This window comes from Pipistrellus hanaki, assembly GCF_964339955.1.
Source record: "Pipistrellus hanaki genome assembly, chromosome: 2".
Taxonomy (NCBI): Eukaryota; Metazoa; Chordata; class Mammalia; order Chiroptera; family Vespertilionidae; genus Pipistrellus; species Pipistrellus hanaki.
Window position 1 is genome coordinate 141,522,487 of NC_140504.1, and position 19,225 is coordinate 141,541,711.

Genomic DNA, 19,225 nt, shown 5'->3' on the forward strand with positions numbered 1-19,225 from the left:
AATAATGATGGTTCTGCACTGAAGGCCTGTTTATATTTTTGAAATTAGTTACATAGGGAAATGAGCAAACGAATTTATATTAAGCTCTAACAAAAATATAATGAAGTAAACACTGGTATGAAAATAATCAGCACTATGCTTTAAAGTGCATCAATATTTATAAATGTGTGTGGCAATAATCACAGCAATAAAAAATTATTTCTTGAGGTCAAGAACAATTATAGAAACACACACTAATCCACCTGGCTAAAACTGGAAGAGGGAATATGAAGCTCAAAAGCACTTCTGGGGAAAAATGTGTAAAATCACAATTCATTGTTATAAAAGGATGAGAGATCTCATAGTGACAAGTCTTTAGAGATACATATTTTCATATTTAGGTTAAAAATGACTTGGACAAATAGCATGAGGAAGTAGAAACACTGTTTAGAAGTGATGTAATGAATCTATTGATAGTAGTTTCTTAGCAAACACCCAGTTGGAGCAGACTGGTGGCCATTCCTCTCTCTGTTACTGTTCCCAGCACCCAAAGGCCAACCCAAACACAAACAAAGTAGGAATCTGTAAGCATCTGTACTATCCGCAGGAAACAAATCAGGAGAGAAGGGCAACAAATAGAATTTAATACTCAGTAAATTGTTTTATCCTTTGAAGATACTTTAATTTTACAGTTACTGATTAATTAAAAAACACAGTTGTTTTCAGCATTTCCTAGCTACAGTAGTGCATAGGAAATTCCATTCAAAAAAAAGAAGTAAGTGATGAAATAACAATACACTTTAACATTTTACATTGATAGGTTACAGGTTACAAGGTGCTTTCACGTACATTATTTCATTTGATTCTTACACTAAGCAGAAAAAAAAATCAGTGGGAAAGAAAAAATGATTTTTTTTCTTCAAGCTTATAATGAGTATTTCAAGCCAATGGGCAATCAATACATGAACATATCAAAAACATGATAGTGATACCCACAAGCCACAATATTTTTTTGTGTGTAGGTTGACAGTTTGATATCAATTAGATATTTAGCATCAGTGAAGGAGGGAATCCGAATAGACACGAGATTATCATGATATTCAAAGAGTTGTAAGAGATAAGAAGAAGAAAGATGCCCTAAAAGATCACCTTAACCACATTAATGTCAAACCATGTTATCCCTTCAAAACGTCATAGAACAAATCCTATCACCTGTGAAAGTTAGAAGGGACCTTAGAAACTGCCTAATGGAACTCTTAGATTTTGCAGGTAAGAGAACTGAGATCAAGGTCATGATGACTGTAATAGACCAGTCCTGAAACTTAGATGTCATACTTCCAGTCTTGGGCTCACATGCCATCTCCTTATTCTTTACCAATTAATGCATAATTTCTTCTGTTTCAAATAATGTAATGTGAGGTTAAATATTTATTCATGCCACTTATTTCTTATTCAAGTTTTTATATTGTTCTTGGCTAAATTGTGGCAGAAACTGAGAATTTTGTATAATTGTAAGATATTCAATTCAGTGTACTTGATCAGTTGGAAACAGACTCCCTTGATATATTTAAAAGTTTGCTCAGCTTCTTTAAATAGAGAGTAAAATGTAATGGCTAAATAGCTCTCAAACCAATAATGTATTGCCTACGGGCCAACTATCCAGATAGATTCTACAGCAAGTTGTGCTGGACAATAGCAATTTCATTAAAAAAAAATATTTTTAGAATTCATAGAAATTTTTTGAATTATTGAAAACTAAAATGTAATAATCAAATTGTCACCCCCATGATTTATTAAAATAATTTTACAATAATATACAACAAAGCTACCATAGAATCTGTAGCATCCATATAGAATACAATGATCAGCATGTTCTTGGGCCTAAATGAAATACAAAAACACTAATTAAAATATTTTATACAAATGATGTTTTATAAGTTTATTAACATGATGATATATTTTCGTTACAGCAAACTTGCTACAGCAAAGTAGTTCATAGTTTTCTTACACATTTTAAATACAGGTGGACGAAATGCTGAAATCAGTATCAGCCTGTAAATGACATAACCATGCAGAAACACTTGACAACCAAAAGATGTACAGATTGAGCCAGAGAACACCTCAGACAGGCTTTCTCTATGTCTCCAAAGGTCTCACAAGGGGTGGTAGAGATGAAAAGAAGCAGAGTCAGTGACCTACCTGCACCGATAATGAAGCAAATAGAATGCTTATGTACATTATGATCAATTTGACTAAAAACAACTCTTGTATGCACGTAAATTGATCATAAAAAATGAGCACAGTTTATTTTCAGCTATTTGGGTGTATTGTTTTATGATAGGTCACTGACAGAGAGAAAACCAGATGGGAAATTTTAAAAGCGAACAAAAAAAACTATTTAAAAAACAGAGTTAAGCCATGAATTCTCAACAAACACTAAAGTAAATGTGCAAAAGTGCTTGAAATTTCCACATGACCACAATATTGTTAAATCAGTTGGCAAAAGAGTATATAAAGAAACTAAACTCCAATGCTAAAATTGTACCTGCATGATCACACATTCTGTTTATCGAAAGAAAAGAGGCTAGAAATTATTACATATCTGAAAATATCACACCTCAAAGTTAAAATACAATTGTGGCCATTTTATAAGGTTTGACCCTTTCCTCCTTGATGAAGCAGAGGATAAAGGCCAAAGTTGCCACAGTGCTGCTACTCAGGCTGACAAATATAGTACACCGGAATAACACCCTGAACAACGTCCTTTCTTCTTAGCTGTGACAAAACATAGCAAAGCAAAAGCAAATGAAAAACCTCATTTAAATAAGAGTGTGTCTATAGTGTTTACAAAAATTAAGCCATTTGTTTGATTTAGCAAAGTATTTGCCCACATTAATGTTCTTTTTAGGTCATTTCTGTTGCTTTAAAAAGTTTATAATGAGGACTTATTTGAGAAAGTTAAAATTCTGTCACTTTCATTAGTCATGTTCTATTAAAATACTGGCTAAAACCCTTATGGAAGAGTCAAGGTTTAGAAGTCCTAGAACTCTCTCTAATACTACAGAAATGCTGATACCAAGGGAGAGAATCTGGGTGTTGATAACCCATATCATTGGTTTTGCCTGTGAATGAGACGTTTGTCACACTGCACAGGCTGGACACTTAAGGGGAGGATGATATGAAAAAAAAGAGGTGAGGGGCAATAGAACCTTTAATTTATAGGATTCCATATTTTTGGGTCTAGCTACTCTATACTAGTCTATCCAAATTTATTGCCAGAACAGTGCATTTTAAGAAAGTTACTGTTTTAATTTGTATACATTTCCTTGGTGATAAAACATTCTGTCTTCAAAAACTGTCAAGAGTTCTGGCAAAACTGAGTCTGAGCTACTCAAAGTAAAATAATTATTGGACAGTATATGCTCGAGCCATTAACCAACAAAAATAGTGACGAGAACTACTAAAAGCAACACTTATCCTTCCCTTCAAAAATCACATAGCCATAACACTGCCCATTTGAAACACCGACAAAATAAAATGGAGCACTGTTTGGAGAAGAACTAATGAAAAGGAAAAAGGAACAAGGAACAATGGGTGTAAGGGGAGAGGAGAAAGACAAACCAAAGAGAAGCAGAAAAGGGTCTAGTTCTGTGTTATGGCACAGACGATGCTTGCTTAGTGGTGCCTGGTTACATAGGAGGACGCGGAGTGCACACACGGATGATGGCAATAAAGACCTCACTCAGTCGCTGGAATGAAGGAACTAGGTAACTGCTTCAACAAGGACGGTCTCAGCTCCACCTTTTCTCCCAACAGAGTGCAAAGACTGAGCGTGAGCTCTGCTGTTGTCTCGTTGCTCATCTTTAAAATTCACTAAATTCTCTTCCACATTTTTCTGTTATAGAGACACGGATATCTTCTTCCTCATAGTCATCAAAGTTGCTGGTATCTCCGGAGCCTCTGAACTTTGGTATGAATGGAGCTTCAACCTACAATTGAGATAGAGAGAAAAGTAAGTGTGATATGGTATTGTACATTAAAGAAATATATTTGGTCTTCATCTTGATTTGTGACAGAGTTCCTAAAACACTTGGGAATTCCAAAGTACAGAGAGTGGCAAAGGCGCTTTTTGTTACATTCATGAGGTGACTCTAGGAAAGTCCCAGGGTTACCTAATGGTGGGGGCTGGTTGACAAGGGAACCAACCAAGTGATTAGAACGGCGATTTTCAACCAGGGAGCCTCATGAATTTTTACAACATGCAATACCTGACTATTTAATCAGGGGCACTGACCTCTTTCCCCTTTGATGGTCAAGTGAAAAATGACAACAGCTAATACACTAGCTGTCAGGTGTGAATGCCTGTCTTGAACCATAAATATATAGGTCATATAATAGAGTTGCATCTTATTGGTCACATCACACAATAAGGTTGCATCTGATTGATGAATTATTAGCACCAGAAATCTTTATATACATGTATAGGCACTTGATTTTTTAAAAGTCACTTTGGAGCAAAAAGGGTAGGTAACTACTACTTTTTTTTTTTTTTTTTTTTTTTTTTTTGGTAAATCAATCAAAATTATACCTAATTTTTTTTGTCAGATCTACACATAATATTTTTGGGTGTGTCCCAGAATTTTAGTAATTAGTTTATGTATGCCATGAAATGAAAAAGTTTAAAAATTGCTGGATTAGGGGACTGGAACCTTCAGACCATCAGGGGAGGGGAAGGGGGTGAAGATTGAGCTCAATCACCAAAGGCCATGATTTAATCAATCATGCCTAGGAAATGAAGCCTCCATAAATCCCCAAAAGACAGGGTTGGAGAACTTCCGGGTTGTTGAACACATGGGGATTTGGGGACAGTGGCATGTTGGGAGAGAGTAGGAGCTCCGAGCCCCTCCCTTGTACCTTGCCCCATAGCAATGTACCTTTTCCATCTGGTGGTTCTTGAGTCATATCCTTTTATTATAAACTGGTAATGTTGTAAGTAAAGTTTCTCAGTTTTGTGAGCTTCTCTAGCAAATGAATCAATCCCCAAGAGCTGGTTAGTCAGAAGCACCGGTGACGAACTGGACTTGAGATTAGTGGCTGAAATTGGGGTGGAGTGGGGGTTGGGGGGTGGCTTTCCAGCACTGAGCCCTTACCTATGGGATCTGATGCTATCTCCAGGTTGATAGTGTAAGAACTGAGTTAACCGCTTGTTGGTATGAAAAAACACAAACACATTTTGGAATAACAGGAAAAACAAATGCTTGCCAGTTTCCAAACACTAAGGAAATAAATTCCCACTGAATACATGATGGCATCTTTAAATTCCTGTAAGTTTCTAAATGATAACAGCATTAGAAAAAGCAGCGGACAACAGATTTGCTATTAATCTCAATGTTTTCATTCAAAGAATAGTATAGGCCAACACACACTTTTAGAGACTTCTAAGATAATTAACTGTTGGCATCAAGTGCTGGCCATGAAGGTTATAGAACTCTCCTTTTTCTTTTATCAGTTCCTTATTTCTAAAGACTTTATTTTCCACCCTCTTTTCCTTAATTTCTTTCTCCTGAGGTTACAGGTTAACTCTTAGACTTACTTTTAATCTCCTTCCTTTTTAAGTCCCCAAGTTTATTTTGTTTAAAATATCTGGCTATCAAAACTTTCTGAAAATTGGAAAAAGCAAATTTCTTTTAAAATTACAGAATTGTTAAATTATGAACATTTTTCTCTTTGGGCCTTAAAACTTTCTTCCATTATTTAAAATGTGGTCTTTATAAAGATTATGTGGTATACTAAATATGTTTGAGGAAAATATTTTAATTGCTGAGCTGAAAATACAACAATATACACAGCATTTACAGTGTTTATAAATAATCATACACATGGTTATATAATTTCTTTCTCAATACAACACTGTGACAGAGGTGGGACAGGTATTCTTATTACCATATGACAGATTATGAAACAGAAATTTGACCAAATTCACATGACTAATTAGGAGCTAAAGAAGTCTCAAATTCATGATTCTCTACCACCAACCCAGAGTCCTTTCTAATAGCTACACCTGTATCTCCAAAGTATTTTGATTTATCTTTTAATAAAACATAGAGTATATGCCACAAATATATGTATATTTATTTATTTATAAATTATTTACATGCATGACTCTACTACTATAAGACATATATACAAATAAGACATTTTAAATAAGGTGAAAATAAGCAGGACTGGAAAGTCTAGTATCTTTTTGCTTGCCAGCTGGTTGCCTTGCATGTCCTGCTTTGGGGAATGGATGCTATTTGCACCAGGCATAGGAGGAGCTAAGGAGATAGTCGCCTCATGTCTGGTCAGGAAGCAATTTGGGATCACACCTATTGATAAAATCATTTCTAGAGAATGATTGTACAGTTCAAGTTTCCAAACTATTTCCTTGTTACTGGTCTTTCTGCTAGATTCTTTTAGCTATTTCATTGTTCATGAACACTTGGTCAGAGAGTAAAAAAAATTATAATATTATTCAAATTAACTATTATTTTTGCACTGCTATACATAGTTACAATTGAAAAAATATTAAAACAAATAGCTATGCTACAGTACTGAATCATTTTTATTTGTAAATTATCCTGGGATCCCCAAGTCCATTTTTTTTTTATAATCAAGATTTGCTGTCAATCCATTTGCCCAGTACTTTAACCTGTTTTGTTCTAATGTATTACTTAAAAAAATTTTTTTTTGATTTCAGAGAGGAAGGAAGAGGGAGAGATAGAAAAATCAATGAGAAAGAATCATTGATTGGCTGCCTCCTGAACACCCCCTACTGGAGATTGAGCCCACAACCCAGGTATGTGCCCTTGATTGGAATTGAACCTGGGACTCTTCAGTCCAAAGCTGACGCTCTATCCATTGAGCCAAACCAGCTAGGGCTAGTATATTACTTTCTGGCAGATAAGCTATGTACTACCTGGGATAAGGCACACCCTTTGGAAAACACATAAACTCTAAATGAGCAGTAGCAGTTCAGTTCTATACCATCCTAATCCTAATATATAAAAACCCTGGGTTGTAACGACCAGTAACAACTGAGGCTCAACCAACCGTGGCAACCAGCGCTGACTGCTTTCCCTGCAGGCGGGTGCCCCAGCACTGACTGTTGAGGGGGCTACGAATCAGGGCCAGAGAGAGGCCTGAAGGGAGAAGCAGGGACTGATTCATTGCCTTTGTGGCAGCTTTGATCAACATTTATTTCTTTCTCTCCCAGTCTGGCCAGCAGCCGCACCTCCATTTCTCTCTAGTCCTCCACTGGGGCTGCTGATCAGCCCTGCCTTTCTGATCAGGCCCTGTTGATAGCCCAGAGATGCTGACTGACATAGGAACAGACCAATCAGAACCAAATGTGAGTGCTGTGAAGAACCAATGGTTGCCTAAGAGGCGGAGCTTCTGACTCTGACTGGCATAGACACTGACCAATCAGAACCAAATTTGAGTGCTGTGGGGAGCCAATGGCTGCCTAGCAGGCAGAGCTTTTGACTGACTAACATTAAAACTGACCAATCAGAACCAAATCTGGGTGCTGTGGGGAGCCAATGGCTGCCTAGGAGGTGGAGCTTTTGATGCTGACTGGCATAGAAACTGACCAATGAGAATCAAATTGGCCAGAAGAGAAGGGCGGTTAGGAGCAAGATCTGGCTGGCAGGGGACAGCAGTTGGGGACAAGATTAGCCTGGCAGGGAAGGGCAGTTGGGGGCAACCAGGCTGGGAGGGGAGGTCAGTTGGGGGCGATATCAGGCCTGCAGGGGAGGACAGTTGGGGGCAACCAGGCCAGGAGAGGAGCACAGTTAGGGGTGATCAGGCTGGCAGGCAGAGGCAGTTGGGGCAAGCAGGCCAGCAGGGGAGGGCAGTGAGGGGTGATCAGGCTGGCAGGCAGAGGCAGTTAATGGCAATCAGGCAGGCAGACAGGCAGACAGGTGAGCAGTTAGGAGCCAGTGGTCCCAGATTGCAAAAGGGATGTCCCCCAAGGGGTCCCCAATTGGAAAGGGTGCAGGCTGGGCTGAGGGACTCCCATCCGTGCACCAATTTTGTGCATCGGGCCTCTAGTTTTAAAAATAATTGTTAAAAAATACAATAATATGCATAGATTAACAAATGTTTGCTAGCAGCAGAAATTTTTATATCTAACTAAATACGAAAAGATTAAACATGTCATAATCTTTAAAATAAGAATAAAATGGACAAACCTCAAGCAAATTTAACAAATATATCTATATGTAGCATTAACAATAAACATAACAATAAAGATAATATAAGCAATTATAATTACAAAGGAACATGATTAATTTTATTTAAAAATATACATTTCTAAAACTAACTCAAGAAGAGGCAAAAAATTGAAGACACCAATATCCAAAGAATTAGTTTGTTAAAACTTTCAAGAAATAAATACAAGATAATTTCTATGTCCCTTAAGTTTCCTAAAGAATAACAAACAGAAAATTTCCAAAACTCATTTTATGAATTTATATAAGCTCAACTCCAGAAAAATAAAAGCTATAGGTCAATAAAAGTTATGACTATGGAAATAAAAACCCTAAGTAAAATTTTAGCATATTGATTTCAGGCAAATATTGAAATAATACTCCATGATTAAATGGTGTTCACTTCAGGAACTTGAGGCTATCTCACTAATACACTTCATCATAGTAATATGTCAAAGATAAAATACAGCATACTAGGTAAGAATCAAGGATATAACCTTAACTTGACCAAGAATACTTATGCAAGACCAATAGCTAATCTTGTATTTGATGTTTGTAAAACAGGAAACACACTCCATTTTAAAGAGGAACAAGACAAGTAGCTTAACAGCATTATTGCTTTAAAATATTATTCCAGATATTTTAGCATATACAATATAACAAAATGGAAATAAAAGTATAAATATTGAAAAGGAAGAGGCAAATGATACCTCTGCACCTGTCAATAAAGTCACTGTATCATTGAAAAAGTTATCGAAATAAAAAACAGAATTTAGCAAGGTGGCCAATTACAGTAAAAACTAGAAATCATACATTTCCCCTATAATCTAACTATCTATATAGAAGCCTAAGCGATTATCTGACCATCCAACCATTCAACCAGTAGCTATGATGTGCAATGAGCACCAGGGGGCAGATGCTCAATGCTGGAGCTGCTGAGCTGTGGTGACTTGGCAGCTACCGTTCTCAGGTGATGCACCTGGAACCAGAGAGAAGGGAGCCCAATTCTGGGGGGTGTCATCCGAGAAACTCTCTCTCGCAATCCAAGACCCCTTGGGGGATGTCAGAGAGCCAGTTTCAGCCTGATTCCCCCAGATCAGGCCAAAGGACCCTATTGGTGCATGAATCTGTGCACTGGGCCTCTAGTCTACTATAATGGGAAAGCAAATACATCCATAGTAGCAGGGGGGATAAATGGTGATTAATGGAGACTTGACTTAGGGTGGTGAACACACAATACAGTGTACAGAAGATGTGTTGTGGAATTGTGCATCTGAAACATGTATAATTTTATAAACAGTGTCACCCTAATAAATTCAATGAAAAGGGGGAAAAAGAAAATATTTCTACTACATATAACTTAAACACCAGCTTTAAAAAAGTTTTTCAATTGAAGAAGGGAAAGGCTCACCTTCCTCTGGTAAATAGCAATCCAATCTGTTGTGGCAAACCACTTGTGAGTCTTGATGTCACTCACACCGTTCTTCAGATTTCCAAACCGTTTGGTCAAATCCACCTGCAGCAGGTTCCGTAGAAGGTCCTTCAGGTCTGAACTGAAGTGCGATGGGAATCGGACCTGCACACACATACAGTGGATTAAACACACATCCCAAGACTCATGCCATTTCTCTTTGGATTTCAGAAAGTTTTCTTAAAAAGATGAACAAAAAATATGTGGTGATAACCTTCAAATACTTTTAACTACTCATTTCAGTCCCCATTTCAGTAGTCTTAGAGAAAGGAGTTATTTGGGTGAATGAAATTATGCTTTCAGGCCCCTCTTTTGGTCACGAACTCTCTTCAAGAACACAGACCCCTCTCACCCCCGGAAAAACATGTTTGACTTATAGAACTTCTCCAGCAGTGTCAGAAGGTTCCCCAATCTCTTGGATCCCACTTTACAAAGTTCTGTCTTAGAGACATACAAATTTAAACTTATAACTTAAATATAAAAAGCAGAATATAAAGATATCAGTATGTGCATTTTGAAAAGAGATGATAAAAAAAGAAATCTAAAAATGATTATAAAAACCCACACTTCCTTTCACAGCACAGGAAACCGTTTTCCATGTATTTATTAGTGGGTGAATTTTTAACATAATTCTGCTATTATGCAACAGTATAAAAATGATTTAGATTACTTTACAAGCATTTCCTACTTCCTAAATTATGAAGATTTTACAATGAGTTGACTGACCTCCAGCCTTAAGACAAAATAATAAAAAAACACCCAAAATAACAGAAGACATTATATATTAGGCAATCAATAAAATAAAGGAGACCTAGGACTATCTTTTTTTTTAAACAAATTCTTCTCCTCTAACTTTCTACTCCAACATAACTCCCAGCTCTCACCCTCTTATTAATATGTGTACTGAAAAATTAAAGGATGATATTAGAAGGAATAGCTGCATCTTCATCTTTTTACTCTTTTCTTTCATTACTGCCTCTTCTCCACTGTCCTTTTCAACTTGTCCTCTTCCCCGTCACACATGCAGATATATGCAAATATCTATGTATGTCTGTGTGTGCTCATCTGCACTTTAATTCTAATCCCCTTTCTCTTATGCACGTCTTGGTCTCATTTCATATTCTCATGCCCCACTAAACACAAACTCTATTTTCTGGATTATCATGGCATTGTCTTCCAACTGACCCCTGTAGAAAATGCTTTAAAGAGTTAACAGATCCATTTCTAAACTTGCATGCTTACATACTGTTGCATACTTCTCTACAAGTACCACCATCACCTTATAACTTGCAAAGTGACTCATCATATTACCTCAGTTCATTTCCACAATGCATTCATTCAACTATGCTGTAGTAGTTGTGGATGGCTGTCTTTCATAGAGTAGGAGTTTCTAGAGGGGAGAAACTGTGCCATTTTTGTGTTTTGATTCCCAGAACTCATTAGATCATTTCAAGTAATGTAGTTCATTGATTTTACAATTACTTATTGAGTATCTGCTATGTACCAGGCACTATTCTAGCTGTTAGATATACAGCAATGAGCAAAAACAAAATCTCAGATTTCATGAATCTTACATCCTAGTTAGATAAGACATACTCAGTGGATATGGCATTAACTCTAGAGATGGAGAAACTAAGATTCAGAGATATTAAATAACTTACCAAATCATCAGACTATAAAGTGGCTGAGCTGGGTGGGACTAGGCATCTAGATTTATGATTCCTAGCCTCATAAATTCTGCTCTTTACATTGTCTTCAAACATATATAACTCCCACTTTCAAAAAGCTCAACATACTTGATGTATACTTATGTTCTCAAAATAGAAGTTAAGTCATGAGCATGCACAGCTCGATTCCATGGCAATGCCAGAGTCGTAACCATCTTCTGACTGCCACTCTCATGCCAAATGTTTCCCAAAGCGTGGTCATAGGATCCACTTCTATTGGAATCAATTGGGAAAGAGGATAACAATGCAGATTCCTGGGCCTTACTTCAAATGATGGGGCTTTAGGTTAGAACTCTGAGCTTCTGTCTCCAAGTGACTCATATGTGAAGACATGGAAGTTTGAGGAGCACTGTTTGCAAGTCTATTCACTTCTTTATGCAGAAATTTTATTTTTTCTGCCAGTCACAGATACAATTTTTAAAATGTAAGTAATAAGCTAACATTATTGCCATACCAAAGAAAAACTCAATAATATTTGCGCCAAACAACCAAAGACTATTCGAAGGTTGACTAGATAGTAAATGACCAGGATTTGGAGGTCAACTCATACAAATTAGCAACTAGAAACTTCATTTTTAAAAAAATCTAAATTAACACAGATAAGTTTTATGGTTTTTTTTTTTTTGTTTTTTTTTTAAAGGCATGTGAATTACCACCTCCTTTGGATTTTACTTCTCATACAATGGCTTATTAGAAATTAGGCACTGTGTTAAACAGCTTATATGCATTGGCTCATGAAATCCAAAACGTAGCACTGAGGTAAGTATTATTATTAAAGTTGATGTAGTTGAGGTCTAATCCTGCAGAGCTAGTAACTGGTAAAGCTGTAATTTCAAACCAGGTATTCTGACTCTAGCACATACACTTTTAATTAGTCTAATACTATTTCCATGACTCAATAACCTGGTGATAGTTATTGTCAGTAACTACAAAAGACTGAAATTTTCATCTTAAAAATATTTGCTACACATTTCTTTATCCTAGTTGGAATAAAAACTGGAGCATATGGGTATTCAAAAGGCACACTATTTAAAACATAACATGTTTTATCTATATATGGTGGTTATATTCTTTGTTTAGATTCCAAAAAAATAACTTATTTGAAGAGCTATCTTTGTTGATGAATAATTCAATTCGCACGAACTTTTCAATGTAACATGTCAGTTATTCTCTCTTTCATGGTGTTCAGAATGGTGGACAGTATGCACTACATATAAATTATCTTTTGAATTTAGGTAATATGCAATGCAATGCAAAGCATGAAGAATATATACACTAAATAAAGTAGAAATTCTTTATTTTAGAATGCAGATAAAATGATGATTTTGAATTAGTTAATGTGTGTGTGCATCTGTTTAATCTTCAGAACTATAACTTTCAAGTGGGGAGTGGCAGTGGGGGGCGGTAATGGTAGATAACAGACACATTTAGCAACCTATTCAAGTTGTAGACACATTCTCCTCACCTCCACATCACACGCTCTTGCTCACCAGAGTTTCTGATCAGTAGCCCACACTTCCATAGTAAGCCATGTTAAAAATGGGAATCTGTCATAGCCTTAAAAGCATACTGAGACAGAATAATGAGAATCCTTGTGAAAGAATCTTCCCCATGTTTGTTCTAAAATGTAATCAGAAATCCAATTTCTTTTTGACGGAACATACACCCATGTTAATTCATCAAACTGAAATTAGCAAATCAAAACAAACCAAAACAAAAATTCCCAGAACAAAAGCAAAAGCAAAAAAGAAAATAACTTAAAATTATGTTTTAATTGAAAAACCTTTACTTATAGTATAGGGTGGGGTAAAAGTAGGTTTACAGTTGTTCATATGGAAAATAATAAAATCATTAGTTAATAATACAAGAGTAAAATGTGCTTTGCACACTCACAACTATAAACCTACATTTTGTCACACCTGGAAACACTAAAGATTTCTATAATGGGAAGAATGACTCATTTTTCCTTCAAAACTGTATCTGGAATGGCATTATTTCTATCACTATTATCAATTATAACTGCTGTACAAAGTATAATCAGAATCATGGAATATCAGAGCTAGAGGGAGCTCAGTTTAATTTAGTCTAAACCTTCATTTTAAAGATAAGGAACCTGAGCTCCAGTGAAGCTACCAATTCAGTTATTGGGGGGGAAAAACTTAATCCTCCAGACTCTTCCATCTTCCTGCCAGGCCATGCTAGGGCAAATAACGTGGAAGCAGCTATAAAGAGCCAGATATGGAAAAGAGATCGTCTAGACACATTAAACCATTAGCTGTATGAGATAAGATTATTGGAAACTGGCATTATTTAACATGAAAGAGGTGTTTGTGCAATATACACTTTGTAGAGTGTTTATTTGGTCCTCCCCCCCCCCCCAATATTTCCCATTTATGATTCTCCCTCTCCCCCCAATATTTAGAGACTAAGTTACTTCTGAATTTTCTCATGGTATATTTTTTAGAATAAATATATTTCTATAGTGAAGTATAGGCAAACAAAACACATAGTGTGTATCAAAATTGTCTGTGATCATTTAAAAACACAGATGTTCAGAATACACAGAAGATCAAGTGAGTCAGTATCCCTGACAGTGGGCATCTACTCATGAAAGCTTCTTGGAGGCAGGGACCACACTGATTTGCTGTATCCAGCACTGGTATGGCATATATGATGAGCTCAAGAAATATTGAATGAATGCATATATTCAAATTTGACAAATACCAATTAGACACCTTCAATGGGCTGGGCACTGAAGTAATTTGGTGGCAAACAAAATAAGACAAAGATTCCTGTCTTCACAAAGTTTACATTCTTCTGAGGAAGACAGATAACTTAGTGACGAGTAACACTTTAAAAAGGTTTTTCCTATCATTCCTCACAAAACCTTGCATTGTAAGGTCTTTATTTTTAATTTTTAAGAAAATGGAGAATCATTGCAAGGTTCTGGGCGGAATAACAGGATCTGATTCAATATTTTTAAAGGCTCACTCTAGTGACTCAGAAGACAGCAGTTTCAGTGGAGGTGGTAAGAAGTGACTGAATTCTGCATAATTTCTAAAGATAGAGCCAAAATGGTTTTCCTGTACATTGGTGAGGTCTCCAGAGTGTTTTGGCCTGTGTAACTGAAAGGATGATGTTGTCATCAACTGAGATGGGAAAGGTGGTGGGAGAAATGCATTAGCTACAGAAAACAAAGATCTGTCAGTTTTAGACAGGTTGAATTTGAGATGTTTATTAGGCATGGAGATCTCAGGTGGGAAGTTGAATACAAGAGTCTGTAACTCATGAGTCAGGTATGAACTAAAAAACATTTAGAAATTGTTAGCTGGCATTAAAAGTCATGAAGGAGTTTGGAGAAAGTATAAAAAGAGCCAAGCCAAGGAGAATGAGAAGGAAAGATCAGTAATGTAAGAATACAACTAAAATGTGAAGTCTCTGCAGCCAAGTGAAGGAATAATAAGTGAAGCACTGCTCTTGAGTCTATTTCTTGCTTTGCCACAAACTTCCTTTTGTATTTGGGCAATTCTGAGTCTTGATTTACCTACATACAGGACGAGGGAGTTAAACTAAGCATAACTAAACATTCCTGTCATCTCAAAAATCTACCAAATGATTTCTTTAGTAGAAAGAATACCTGGCTTCCAACCACAACTCCAGTTACATATATGCTCTATGCTTTGGAGAAAACATCTTTACCTTCCTGAGTCTTAGTTAATTCTTCCATAAAATGATGGAAGTATATTTTATCTGCCAGGTATGAAATAAACTAAATAACTTTCATGAAACCACTTTGCATCATGTCTGGTGTCTTGCAGGCACTAATTCAATACACTTTTCATTTTTTCAACTGTTTCATTAGGATAATATTAAGTGATCTGGAGCTGAATTTTTGAACCAAAGTAGGGACCTGGAGGACAGCGATATTTATCGCTGTTTCTAGACAGCCAAGGACCGTTTGTGCTCTAAGAATCTGAGGGTGCAGGAAGTCCCTTTTTTCTTCTTTTTATCGTGCTTCACCTGTTACTTTACAGAACAAACTCTTTTTTTTTTTTTTTTTAAGTTCTTAACATTTGATAGAGTGAGAGAGAAAATAGATAAGTGTAACCCTGTTCTGTAAGGACAACATTGTAAATATAGCTGACATTCCAAACAACTGTCAAATTACATTATGTAATATGCTAAACCAACTATGGAACTCACTCCAAATTGAGCAGACTCAACAGAATATTTGTTCTGTTTTCAGCACCCATTATAAAGTCTTGTACATTTTGGTTTCAGCAATGACTATTATTTCCTAAAATTTAAGAGGAAGTTACATCCAAAAAGCCAATCAGTTCATGTTGTTATTGTATCCACACTGGGTGGTTTAAACTAAATTCACTAACTGGTTTACTGACTGTTTTTGCTTTTAGAAATAAAATAAGGTCAAAATCAAATTTGTGTGCATGCAGCTCAATCACGGAAATTACAAAGCTCATCTTTGAAGAAGAAGGGAAAATTTTACTGCTGTTCTTCAGGAACTGGCAGGACAAAGATCATTTAACTAGTTCATTATCCTTTATGCGTTCGGATAAAATTTTCTGGGCCAAAATGACCCAAAAGCATTTGGACACAGCTGACAACAATAATCTGTTAACTTCTGTCCACAAGTATGTTGGAGTAAATTTAAAGAAATTATCTCTTATAAATTAAGTGCAGTCCTTAGACATCTACAATCCCAATAAACAATTTATTTGGCAAAAATTAGCATGCATAATCATTCACTTTTAAAAGGCATAACAACTTTTCATATATTAGGCTTTCTATAGATGTGGTGCCAAGTTCCTCACTGCCTCATAGGGCCTGGGGAAACTTTAACCAACCGGGATCCTATCTATGAACAGAAAGATCTAGGATAATGAAAAATACTGATAATTAATATTGATTCCACAACTGTGGGCTTTCTGATATGTCCTCTTACCTGTGCAGAAACAGTGGTAGATACAACAAATTCAGACAGTTGCAGAGTGCTGTTACCCACCCTATCCTCACTCGCTCTCCTGCCAAACAAGTTGCAAGCTTTTGCCCATAGGCCCACTAGAGTAAAGGGCTGTCAAAGCAGGTATTAATAAGAATTTTTAATGATCTCAGAAAGGTGTTAAAAATGGCCCTGGGTTTTATGCAAATAGAAAAGAATGCTTTTGTATTTTATGAAAATGACTTCTGAGTAGTCTAAGTGTCTTTAACTATAGCCATAGTCAAATAGAAAATGGCATTTTAATTTCTCAGAAAGCACATGTATATCTTCACCTTTTTTCACACATCCCCGAACAACCCCTCCCCATCTGGCAAAGTCAAAATGTTCTGTTTCTAGAGTCTGTTTCTGTTCTGCTTATTCCTTTATTGTATTTTTTTAGATTCCACATATAAGTGAAATCATATAGCATTTATCTTTCTCTGTCTGACTTATTTCATTTAGCACAAAACCCTTTAGGTACATCCATGTTGTTGCACTTGGTAAGATTTCATTCTTTTTTATGGCTGAGTCATATTCCATTGTATATTGGATGTTTAGGTTGCTTTCATGTCTTGGCTAATGTAAATAATGCTGCAATGAACCTATGGGTGTATATGTCTTTTGGGTTTCTTTGGATAAATACCCAGAAGTGGAATTTCTGGGTCCTTTTTTTGTCTCTTGTTATAGCCTCTATTTTAAAGTCTATTTTGTATAAGTCTTGCTGTCCCAGATTTTTGTTCATTCTATTTTCATGAAGTATCTTTTTCCATCCCTACACTTTTCAGCCTGTGTGTGTCTTTCAACCTGAAGCGAGTCACTTGAAGATAGCCTATGTCAGGGTCTTGTTTGTATCCATTCAGCCACTGTAGTCTTTTGACTGGAGCATTTAATCTATTTGCATTTAAAGTAATTATTAACAGATACGTATTTATTGCTATTTTATTATTTATACTATTGATCTTTTCTTCTTCTTAAAGACCCTTTAATAGGGGGAGAGGACTCTTTTAAAAAAGATTTTTTTTATTGATTTCAGAGAGGAAGGGAGAGACAGTGAAAGGAACATCAATGATGAGAGAGAATCATTGACTGGTTGCCTCCTACTGGGGACTGAGCCTGCAAACAGGGCGGGTGCCCTGACCGGGAATCGAACAGGTGACTCCAGGTGCAGGGGTTGACGCTCAACCACTGAGTCACACTGGTGGGGTGGGAGAGCCTGTGCCCGGTTTCCTCAGGACTTTCTTTTTCCTTTGCTGATTTTGCTTTGTATCTTTTCTTGGAAGGCACCTTACAATGAAGGTACCTGTTATAACATAAGGTATCCATTCCTTGATTATCACTATATGCTGAATTCCTTGAGTCCACCTAGTGAATTGCCTAACCTGGGAATGGTCTTAAGAGACTCTGGACGCATCAAGAATAGCCATTTGGCTGCTAATCAATTTCTCTTCATGCGAATGTGAATTGCATCTGTTTACAACTTTATTTTTTGTACAGTGTTTCTTTGTACATTTTTGGTGCTTATTAAAAATGGAATAGTATTTATATATACTGAAGTTAACAATTTTTATTACATAAGTTAAGGGCCCTAAGGGTATGGTTTCCCTAAAAGCTGTTCCTTGACTGTCTTATTTGCAAGTATCATTTTTGAGCACAATATTAACTTTCATATTTCTAAGAATAATGCAGCCAGATAGAGTTGCTATGGAAACCATAACTGATTCTTGTCATAAAGTATATGGAACTGAGCACAAAATTTAAAGACTGCAGAAACTGCTGAAACCGGTTTGGCTCAATGGATAGAGTGTCGGCTTGGGGACTGAAAGGTCCCGGGTTCGATTCCGGTCAAGGGCATGTACCTTGGTTGCGGGCATATCCCCAGTAGGGGGTGTGCAAGAGGCAGCTGATCGATGACTCTCTCTCATCGATGTTTCTGACTCTTTCTCTCTCCCTTCCTCTCTGTACAAAATCAATAAAATATATTAAAAAAAAAAAAAAAAGACTGCAGAAACTCAGCACATAATATTGTTAGGATGAGGCACAAAATGCAGGAACTATAAAACTTTGCTGTTCACTGTGCATTTTAAAACCTGAACCTTAATGCTGCATGAATAATTTGACATTCAAATACCTTCTCTTTTGTTTTTTTAAAAGGCAAATATGTGTAGGAGAGAATCTCATAAGCTGACTGATCATCTTTTTTAATATTTATACTTGAATAAACTTAAAAATACCAGTTTGAGTTACAATATTGTAAATGAGACAGTACTTAACAACCTAATGTTCAAATATATATATATATGTGAATTAATCACTTCATTAAATACATTTTATTTTAATTTGTATAGGCCACTGATATCTATAATATTTATAACATGGTTTCAGAATGGAAAATATAATCAACATAAAATTTTGTTACATAAAATAATAACATACATTTTTAAACATTACTGGATACCAATATATTTTTAAGTGATACACTGCATCATCAAAACAATTTAATTATAAATATAGCATTTACAAATAAAAGGCCATAATTGGATTTTAAAAAGTATATATGTTTCTTTATTTCAGAGAAGAAGGGAGAGGGAGATAGAAACATCAATGATGAGAGAGAATCATTAATTGGTTGCCTCCTGCATGCACCCTACTGGGGATCAAGCCTGCAACCCAGGCATGTGCCCTTGACTGGAATCAACACAGGATCCTTCAGTCCACAGGCTGAGGCCTTATCCAGTCACCCAAACCAGGTAGGGACATAACTAAATTTTTAATGACTTGAGCAATAAAAAATAAATAAATA

General features: G+C 36.2%; 1 protein-coding gene across 3 annotated transcripts in view; it reads right to left on the reverse strand.

The window, feature by feature from the left end:
* Window positions 1–636: 636 nt before the first annotated feature.
* The window catches only part of PRKACB (protein kinase cAMP-activated catalytic subunit beta), a 100,300-nt gene continuing 81,711 nt past the window's right edge, over window positions 637–19,225 (reverse strand). For all 3 annotated transcript variants that reach the window (XM_084873214.1, XM_084873215.1, XM_084873216.1), the window contains 2 exons: window positions 9,640–9,804; window positions 637–3,968 (listed from right to left, as the gene is read on the reverse strand). In XM_084873214.1, coding sequence (XP_084729340.1) covers window positions 3,843–3,968; window positions 9,640–9,804 — 291 coding nt within the window. In that variant the 3' untranslated portion in view covers window positions 637–3,842. The remainder of the gene's footprint in view (window positions 3,969–9,639; window positions 9,805–19,225) is intronic.